The sequence below is a fragment of the Peromyscus californicus genome, unplaced genomic scaffold, assembly GCF_007827085.1.
Source record: "Peromyscus californicus insignis strain IS unplaced genomic scaffold, ASM782708v3 Scaffold_4__1_contigs__length_199733344, whole genome shotgun sequence".
Lineage (NCBI taxonomy): Eukaryota > Metazoa > Chordata > Mammalia > Rodentia > Cricetidae > Peromyscus > Peromyscus californicus.
Window position 1 is genome coordinate 76,561,810 of NW_026294562.1, and position 9,608 is coordinate 76,571,417.

Below are 9,608 nucleotides of genomic sequence, written 5' to 3' on the forward strand. Positions count from 1 at the left end.
CCAAGGCCTTGTGTATGTTGAGCAAAAGCTCTACCCCTGAGCTACACCCCTAGACCCCACCACTATTGCTGTTATTTTCAGTGTCATTCCTGAGGATGGGGCTCAGTGGCCTCTTCTGCAGTCAGGAACTGGGAACCCCCCACAGGCAGGCTCCCGGAATGGCTCTGGCCTGTGACATCATAGAATCCTACACATTCATTGTAGCGAAGGGGTTATGAAGCTGGGGCAGTGGGTGCCTGTATGGGTGTGGATGTGGATGGCTGGGTTGGGGACCATAGAAACAGGTGGGAAGCTGGGCTCAAGAATGGTAGGAATAAAAGACACTTGAGAATAAGGAGGAAGCTTGGCTGTGACCAGGAGGCCAGCCCAGCCCCAGACCTTTCTCCCCTCCCCTCCTCTCCTCTTCCATCCCCCTCCCCTCCCTCTTTCTTATCTCCTTTCCTTTTCCCCTTCCCTCCCTCCCCTCCATTTCATTTTACTGTATTGTTTTCAGGCAAAGCTCCACTCACTCCGTCACCCAGGCTGACGGAAGCTCAATATGCAGCCCAAACGGACTTCAAACTTGCACCCTTCGCTTTCCAAGGGATAGAATTAGAGCCAAGGCACTTCGGCTGGCCTTTCTCTCTCATTCTGCCTCCGTGTCCTAGCTTCCCTGTCTCAGCCAGCTCAGCCAGCCCAGGGGACAAAACAAGCCGGCCCTGAGTTTGCTCGGCCTCTTGGGGAGGGCGCAATGGGTCAGCAGGGCTCTGGGTCACACACTTTGCTTTGGCTCCTAGCACCCAGAAGAGACGGCATCCAGGCCTCGAAACCAGGAGCCAACTCCCGGCTCTTCGTAGACAGGCCTGACTTCTTTGATTACCCAGACTCAGACCAAGCTAGCCTTTCTGCTGTGGCCCAGTTTATTGGAGAGAAACCTGTGACCTTTGTTAAGACAGGTATGAACCAGCTTGATGGAGGGACCTCCCTCGTGGCAGGGCCTGGAAGAAATGTGCTCTTGTCTGGCAGGCTCTGGCCCTGGGCTCTTCCAGCACATCCTGGTGGGCGCATTGGTGGTGGCTTTCTTCCTCTTCCTTTTCCAGTTCTGCATGCACGTGTGAGTCCCATCCCCATGTGCTACCCCGTCCCTTCCAGAGGACCCAAGTCTCCTATAGGCCTTCCTCATTTGATTTCCACACTCCTCAGGAGCTTCCAGAAAGGAGCCTAAGGAGCCGGACAGGAGCCCTGGACCCTGCTGTGTGCCACACATCTACCACGTCTTCTGTTGAGAAAAAAAAGGCGGTGCCTCCGCCCTTCCTGACTGCATAGTGGCCCTCAATGTGGCCATCCACCCCCATCACCTCCTCCTTCCTTGACTGCCCAGTGACCCTCTTATGTGTGGCCATTCACACCTCCCCTTCCTCCTAGGCTGCCCAGTGATCCTCTGTGTGGCCATCCACCCCACACCCCCATCTCCCCCTTCCTCCCTCACTGCTCAGTGGCTCTCTATGTAATCATCCATCCCCTTACCTCCTCCCTTCCCAGCCCCCAAAAAAACTGGACCCAAGGGTCTTGCTGGCGTTCACGAAGATCGTCTTTATTAGCGGTCTGTAAAAGCACCTCCCAGGGTCTGTGACCCCAGACTGGAGGAAGCCGTGAGAGGTCTGTAGCACCAGGGACAAGCCAGGGCCCGAGGGCAAAATGTGCAGCCTAACAGAAGGGGTTGGCGCCCATGCCTGCCCCCAGGGTTGCTCAGCACTGGGAGGGTTGTAGGGGAGCAATCACCTCCCTCCCCACACCCCAACAAATTAGAGATAGGCAAATAAATAAATAAGGTTCCTCAGATTGGTCTCCACAGGAAGGAGCTGTGGGGGTCACCTGCCTTCTCGACCCACATGGGATGAGTTAGGGTGTCCTCCTTCTCCCAGGTGATGGGGAGCAGAGAGGGGCTTGCAGCAGCAGAGCTGGGATGTCCTTGGCAGCGGGGCCACCCCCGTGTCCCTCGACTCCTTGGTCCCACTGAGCCCAGCTCTCCAGACCTCAGCACACTGACAGACACACTCTCTTCCCTTCATTTTGTTAGCACAGAGGCCGGGAGAGGCTCTTCATCCAGGTCCCCTCTCTCCCTGCCCTTCCGGTCATCCGACCTCAGCTCCTGAGGGTGTTTAGCTGCTCCCTGTTCTGAGTCCTTCTGTCTTGGGGCTGTCAAGGCAAGGGACTCCTGGCTCTCACCCCCCACCCACTGGCCCCAAAGCTCTGTCTCCACGGGGGGCTGGGGAGGGGGGGTTCCCAGGCCCCAGCCTCAGTCCTGAGTCTGACAAGGAGAGGGCGGCGGGGAACCTCGGGGTCGGAAGAGGCGGCAGGCCCCGCGGCAAATGAGGAAGAACCAGTAGAGCTGGGGTGCCAGGAGCAGCGCGGCGCCCAGGTTGACGTGGGCCGGGATGGCCAGGGGCACTGAGAGCAGGGGCAGGCCGGCGTGGCGCCCATAGGCCCAGTACAGGTAGGGGAAGAGCAGCACCCGGCAGCACAGGAAACTGAGCAGCATCAGGGCGCCGTTCACCTTGTGCAGCAACGTGTGCTGCTGCTTGTACTGTGGACAGAGCAGCGTGGCAGGCCAGGGGCAGGCCCGGGTACTCGCAGGTTCCCACAACTGCCTCCCCTCCACCCGGCCTGTGGCTCCTCCCACACCTACCACTGCACCTGGCCAGTGCTCTTTCTCTTATTTTTGCTTTTTTTTTGGTTTGGTTTTTGTTTTGTTGTTTTGTTTTTGAGACAGGGCTTCTCTGTGTCAACAGTCCTGGCTGTCCTGAAACTCACTCTGTAGACCAGGCTGGCCTTGAACTCACAGAGACCCGCCTGCTTCTGCCTCCCGAGTGCTGGGATTAGAGGCGTTCACCACCACCACCCAGCCTTATTCTTGCTTTTTGAGACAGATTCTCACTATGTAGCCCAGGCTAGTCTCAAAATCCTGATCCTCCTGCCTCAGCCTTTCCAGGGCTAGTGTTTTAGGCACACACCACCATGCTGAAAGGTTGCATGGTCTTTAAAGAATTCCCAAAAGGCCCCAGACATGTCCGCCCCACTTCCACACGCCCGTCGACCCTCGGATCTACTCTCACCTGGATGAGGATCTTGCCCAGGCAGACGAAGGGAGTGCTGACCTCGGCCATCAACATGCAGCCTAGAAAGAAATCTCCCTTGCCCTGTCGCCACACCTAAGGGAAAAGGCAAGAGCCTAAGGAGCTGTGTCTGCATGCCTTGCTGGTATCACCTTCAGAGATGCTTTCTCTCCCCACCCCCGTGTGTGTGTGTGCGTGTGTGTGTGTGCATATAAAGGCCAGAGGTCAATTTCCTCAATTGCTCTCGATCTTATTGGTTTGAGGCGGGATCTCTCACTGACCTGGAGCTCACTCATTTGGCTGCATTGGCCAGAGAGCCCCAGGAATTCTACTTTCACTTCCCCAGAGCTGGGGATTAAGCACACACCACCCAGCCCAGTTTTTCAAGAAGACCCAGGCACTTGTGTTACAGAGTAATCACTGTATCGACTGAGCCACCTCCCCGGCCCTATTCCCAGGCACTGTATCAACTGAGCCATCTCCCAGGCCCTATTCCCAGTCACTGTATCGACTGAGCCATTTCCCCGGCCCTATTCCCAGGCACTGTATCAACTGAGCCGTCTCCTCAGCCCTATTCCCAATCACTGTATCAACTGAGCCATCTCCCCGGCCCTATTCCCAATCACTGTATCAACTGAGCCATCTCCCCGGCCCTATTCCCAGTCACTGTATCAACTGAGCCATCTCCCCGGCCCTATTCCCAATCACTGTATCAACTGAGTCATCTCCCCGGCCCTATTCCCAGTCACTGTATCAACTGAGCCATCTCCCTGGCCCTATTCCCAGTCACTGTATCAACTGAGTCATCTCCTCAGCCCTATTCCCAGTCACTGTATCAACTGAGTCATCTTCCCGGCCCTATTCCCAGTCACTGTATCGACTGAGCCATCTCCCCGGCCCTATTCCCAGTCACTGTATCAACTGAGTCATCTTCCCGGCCCTATTCCCAGTCACTGTATCAACTGAGCCATCTCCTCAGCCCTATTCCCAGTCACTGTATCAACTGAGCCATCTCCCCGGCCCTATTCCCAGGCACTGTATCGACTGAGCCATCTCCCCGGCCCTATTCCCAGTCACTGTATCAACTGAGCCATCTCCTCAGCCCTATTCCCAGGCACTGTATCAACTGAGCCATCTCCCCAGCCCTATTCCCAGTCACTGTATCAACTGAGCCATCTCCCCGGCCCTATTCCCAGTCACTGTATCAACTGAGCCATCTCCTCAGCCCTATTCCCAGTCCCCCTCCCCTTTTTGAGACAGGGTTTCTCTGTGTAGCCAGAGACTGTACTGGAACTCACTCTGTAGATCAGGCTGGCCTCGAACTCAGAGATCTACCTGCCTCTGCTTCCCGAGTGCTGGGATTTAAGCTGTGATTTAGGGTGTGCGCCACCACTGCCCGGCTTTTCCTCCCCCCTCCCCTTTTTTAAAGACAAGAGTCTCATGTACCCAGACTGGCTTCAAACCTACTGTGTAGCAGAGGATGATTTTAACCCTCATATCTTCTGGCTTCCATCTCAAGTGCTAGGATGACAAATGTGCTACCATTCTGGCCTTACAAAGTGCTGGGGATTAAACCCAGGGCTCCACACATGCTGGGGAAACATTCTCCCAGCTGAGCTACACCCTCTGTCCAGAGACACACTTAGTCCTGGGTTCCGAGTACTCATGACTCTGCCAAAGAGGAGTACTGCCTCTTTTACAGTCCCTCAGGTTAAGAAGGCAGGCCTCACACCATAGAGGAAGGACAGCCTAGAGACACATGCCCCGTGCTCGAAAGCACCCCAGACTGACTTGTACCTCTTGGGTAGAATGCTGCTCTGGAAACCCACCCCAAGACCCGCTGCCCGGGACCTCCGCACTGCAGTGCTGGCGTGCTGGGGAGAAGCCGCTTTTCATGCCCACCCCTCGCCCTCCTGACTCCAGGGGGGAGGACTCACCACCGAGAGCGGGAAGCACACCAGCACCATGGCCGCATGGTGGAGTACCATGAGGAACTCCTTGTGCAGGTAGCCACGCACCACGGCCCAGGTGCCGCCCAGGGCTCTGGGCGTCCCGTCTTCCCCTCCATGCCCTTTAACCTGGTGCTTGTGCCAGTGGCAGAGGAACATGGCGTAGATGTCATAGATGAAGTAGGGAACTGCAAACTGTGTGTAGGCCGAGGAGAGCCAGTGCCTGTAGGGAAGGGAGAGAGGAGGAGGAGGAGGATGTGGACAGGTCCTAGGCGAGCAGCCCCCAGGCCAGGATGCTCCAGGGGAACGAGTTAGGTCCCAAGGGGGCTCTCATAACAACCCCGAGTCTTGAGTTTTGGATGCCAGAATTGAAGGGTGCCGTGTGAGGAACCACCCAAGGCCAGACAGTCTCACAGCTTCTGAGGTTTGGGGCTGGATTCAAGCCAGGCAAACCTCACCACCTACTGTGTCTCTGTCTCTGTCCCCCTAAGTGTCTCTACCTCTCACCCCTCCATCCACCCATCTCTCCAACCAGCCCTCCATCCACCCTTGTAGGGAGAGGAGACCAGAACGCTGCAGATCATGAACAGCGATGGAAGTGAGCTGCGGAGGGGTACAAAGACACCCCCCCCATTAGGCACCAGTGAGGAACTTCCAAGCACTGTAGAGGTCCTGCGGCCCAGCACCAGCTGATGTGACAGCTTATCACATGCCACGCACTACACGGCTACTTAACTCTTCACACAGCAGAACTTGTGCCCTTCTCCTGAATCCCTGTGTCATGGAGAGGCTAAGGAGTGCGGCCAAGGAATAACCACACAAGTCCTTGCCATCAGCCCCACTGTCTCAAGAAGGTTCGAGAGGGGCTGGAGCCAGTCCCCAGTGAAGTGGAGGGGCTGTCACTGCAGCTGGCCTTCGCTCTGAGGTGGTGCATCTATTGTTAGTTCAGGTATGGCCAGCAGGAAAGAGAAAATGCTGAGCAAAGATGCCAAGAGCAGAGAAAGTTCTGCAGACTTTGGAGTAAACAAATACGGGAAGCACCAGAACACGCCACGCTGCGCTTTTTTCCCTGAGTCAGCAGAGAGGCTTTCTCAAGTCCAGGAATCCTCCTCAGGCAGGCCTGAGGTGGGGGTGGGAGACAGAAAAGCCCAGAAGGAGCAGAGCAAAAGCCAACCCAGCTGGCCACCATACACCAGTGCGGGTGCTGGGGAGGGGAGGGGGGAGAACTGGGGGTACAGGCCAGCTGGGGATGGGGTGAGCACAGAGACAGCAGCAGTTTTCCCAGGCTGACTGGCCTGGAAGGGGAGAAGCAGCCCACTCTCAAAGGGATCCACATTGCAGTGGTGTAAGGGAATGTGGCCCGGACTCAGAAAGGGAGGGACAGGGAAGAGGCACTGGCTAGAGACAGAGAAAAGAAACACAGACAGGACCCATCCACCCTCAAAGAAGGCTCAGAATCTGCCTAGGGATTTGGTGGGAGAATGGTACCCATAGGACTCTGGGCCCTGGGGGAACCAGAGGGACTCAGGGCCCTGGACTGACAAGTGAGGTATCAGATTCCATCTCTACTCTGTCAGCAATTAGGTGCTCAGAAGCAAGAACAGCTGTTGCCCCCAGATTAGCCCTGACCCTCCCACCTTACCTGAGGATTAAATGGGGGAACAGGGTCAAGACCGGACTAGGGGGTGGGAATCCAAGAACCAAAAGGTGGCCTCAAGGTAAGATTAGATAAGGAGGAGATGCCTGGTGCCCAGGCTCCTTTTGGACCCTCTGACTGGGGAAGGGGTTGGGAGAGGGCAAAGGGCAGTCAAGTCATGGAGAAGGATCCTGAGAATTAAACCCCTGCCTCATGGAGTCAAGAACCCCGTCCTAGGCACTTAACACACTCAATCCCTCCATGCAGAAGCCCTTCGGGGGGGAAGGATGTGTGTGACCTCACTCTAGGTCCTAGGAGGCGAGAACTCACTCACGGGAAAAGAAGAAACAAACAGACAGCAGAAGGCAGATGGAGACCAGGGTCACCCAGACAATGTCCCCTGAGGCTCAGAGGACACCACACAAGGGCAGGAGAGCCAGAGGCTGTGAGTGAAGGGAGCCCTGAGCACACAGCAAACTTGCAGCAGCCCCCAGCCAGCTAAACACGGGCTGATCAGCACCACGGACAGGGCCAGGGTTCCCTCCCTCCGCCTCGCCTCCTGCCCCACCTCTCTGGCCTGGGCCTTTTTGGCAAGCACCAAACACTGCAGTCGCTGCCAGTGCCAAACTTTGGCCTCTTCATCCCCACCCCCCACTGCTTGACCCTCAGTGGCCTTGTTTGTCGTCCCCTCTCCCCTGGACAAAGAGCTGAGGCTAGACACTTGGATTCCAGAAGGAGTTGAGAGGTGAGCCTGGCATGGTGAGGAGACACTCAGCAAGGTACTGGATGGAAACAGAGTCTGAGGGATGCAAGAGTTGGTTGACATTCAGAACCCATGACAAAAGGCCAGGAAGCTGACCGGGAATCACTCCGAGGCGTTTCTTTGAGGCCCACCCCTGCTCCCTTGCTTCTGACCTTTAGGACAGGGTAGGATAAATTTATCCCTGGTATTGAGTTGCAGTAATCACATGAACTTGCTTGGGTCCAAGTCCAGGGACCACTACAGGTCTGGGGGATCCTGGGTCCCACACACCCACTGCTGGGGCCTGGGCAGAGATGGCCCTGGGGCACTTACTGGTCATCAATGATGTGCTTGCAGGAGGTGGAGACTATGTAGCCAGCTGTGGAGGCCATGATGGCTTGGACAGAGGACACCAGCCTAGGGAGAGAGAGGAAGGGGTGAAAATAAGGTGTGGACCTCCATTTCTCTTCTTACTACTACAGTCACTGTGCTTGGGATCCTGTACTCCTGAGGACCGTTCCTCATCAGCTTCCGCCCAAGCCATGCTTCCCCACTGCCGCTCTCAGCTAAGCCAGGCTTAGCTGCGATTCCCTCAGTTCCCGCCTCTCCAAGCCGCCTTCCTTCCTAGTTTGTGACAGTTGAGTCTCCTTCCTTCCAGGACACCAGGGAGACCATTCTGAGGTGAACCAGTCCTGGGAATGGCTGACAGTGAGGTCTTTCTCTGGGGAGGGAGGAAAGGGACCCACGAGGGCCAAGGGAGTCCCCAGTTGCTCCTACACCCTTGGCTACCCAGTCACTATGCTGCTCACACCTACAGTAACTGGCCCCACGATGACCCCAAGCTCCCCCCGCCATTTTCCCACTGTTTTCTTGGTTGTTACCAAGGACCTCTTCCTGATGGCCCTATTCTAGGGATACACAAGTCTCACCACCTATTTCTCTGGGCCTTGACATGCATGCAAACACTGGCCCTGAAAACCATGCTCTCGCCCCTGACTTGCTCCCTGGCACCTTGTGGGACTGTTTAGTCACATGCTGGCCTGCTCGAGAGGGTGGGAGAGTGACAAGGGGAAGCAAGAAGATCAAGCTGAGTAGTAGACCAGATGGCTGGGTTTCAATGAGGTCTCCGGGGAAGGTGGGGTCCAAGGAGGGAAGGAAGCTTGCTTATACACCTCCCCACTGCTACAGAGCCCAGGGAGGTGCTGGGGTCCCTTCCTCATGAAGCCTGTTGGGGAGAGAGGGACTAAACTCAGGGAAGGCATGCCATTTACCTGGCGGAGACAATGACTGCGTCGGCCTCCTCCCAGCGCAGCTGGGGCAGCCTCTGGAGCGTGTTCTTGGACAGGAGGAAGAGTCCGGGGAACACCACCCCCCCAGCCACCATTGGGGTGAGCATGGTGACTTGGACCCAGGCAGGGAGACCGGAGGGGCCAGAAAGGACAAGCAGGCCAAACTGAGGGAGTTAGAGGTGGGGAAGGGATGCCAAGCCAGAGAAGGAGAGAGAGAGGGAAGGGGAGGCACAAAGGGGCCAGGGCGGGGACAGGATGGGACCAGGGGGCCAGTCCAGGGCAAGGGAGAAAGGGACTTCAATGAGGCTGGAGACACAGAAAGAAAGCCAGCTAGGCAGAGTAGAGGGGAGGGGGGGGGGGGAGAACGTCAGTGAGAGGGATGGGAAGGATGACCAAGGAAGGACCTGGTGTGAGAGGACCAAGAAGGAGAGGGGACAGGAGGAGGAGGAGGAGGAGGAGGAGGATGCAGTTGGGGGAGGGGAGGGAGAGCCGCGGCAGGTGGGGGGGCTTACGTGGAGAGGCTGGGAGGGCCCAAGGAGGCGGGGTGGGGGACGGTGGTGCCAGCCCCGAAAAAAGGGAGGGAGGGAAGGACCGAGGCGAGCCGAGGAGCAGCTGGGCAAGTGGTCACCAGTCAACACTGCTCTCCTGCCACCACAGGCCACCACCGCCTCCTCTTGCTGCTGCCACAGCCCCGATGCCCTGTGCAGACACTGCACATGGCATTATAGAGTTGGTGCCCAGCCCCCTGCCCCCTCTGTGAGGAGGGGGAGGGGGAGGGGAAGCCACCAGCTTAGGGAGGGTGGGAGAAGGGGAGGGAAACGATGGCACCGACCAGACACCAAGAAACCGGACCTGCAGCAGCTTTGTCTCCCATGCAGCTCTGAGCCACAGCAGCGG

General features: G+C 57.1%; 2 protein-coding genes across 2 annotated transcripts; one reads left to right on the top strand and one right to left on the bottom strand.

Annotated features, from left to right (window-relative positions):
• The first annotated feature begins 214 nt into the window (after positions 1-214).
• CUNH16orf92 (chromosome unknown C16orf92 homolog) lies at positions 215-1,204 on the top strand. Its single transcript, XM_052712430.1, has 4 exons — positions 215-284; positions 777-935; positions 1,006-1,093; positions 1,183-1,204. The coding sequence occupies exons 1-4, from the start codon at positions 215-217 to the stop codon at positions 1,202-1,204; spliced, it is 339 nt and encodes a 112-aa protein (XP_052568390.1).
• Positions 1,205-1,552: 348 nt separating this feature from the next.
• Tlcd3b (TLC domain containing 3B) lies at positions 1,553-9,608 on the bottom strand. The gene is made up of 5 exons (XM_052712429.1): positions 8,694-9,608; positions 7,756-7,839; positions 5,033-5,267; positions 3,096-3,191; positions 1,553-2,566 (listed from the first exon to the last, which is right to left on the bottom strand). Exons 1-5 carry the CDS (start codon positions 8,816-8,818, stop codon positions 2,279-2,281), a joined length of 828 nt encoding a protein of 275 aa, XP_052568389.1. The 5' UTR covers positions 8,819-9,608; the 3' UTR covers positions 1,553-2,278.

Bases quoted from the DNA above. Each gene is read 5' to 3' on its own strand.
- Tlcd3b (XM_052712429.1), bottom strand. From the start codon at position 8,818: ATGCTCACCCCAATGGTGGCTGGGGGGGTGGTGTTCCCCGGACTCTTC. The intron at 7,840-8,693 runs GTAAATGGCATG...CTCTCTCCCTAG, and splicing joins GCAGTCATTGTCTCCGCCAG to GCTGGTGTCCTCTGTCCAAG. The intron at 5,268-7,755 runs GTAAGTGCCCCA...CCTTCCCTACAG, and splicing joins AAGCACATCATTGATGACCA to GCACTGGCTCTCCTCGGCCT.
- CUNH16orf92 (XM_052712430.1), top strand. From the start codon at position 215: ATGAAGCTGGGGCAGTGGGTGCCTGTATGGGTGTGGATGTGGATGGCT. The intron at 936-1,005 runs GTATGAACCAGC...CTTGTCTGGCAG, and splicing joins TGTGACCTTTGTTAAGACAG to GCTCTGGCCCTGGGCTCTTC. The intron at 1,094-1,182 runs GTGAGTCCCATC...CACACTCCTCAG, and splicing joins TTCCAGTTCTGCATGCACGT to GAGCTTCCAGAAAGGAGCCT.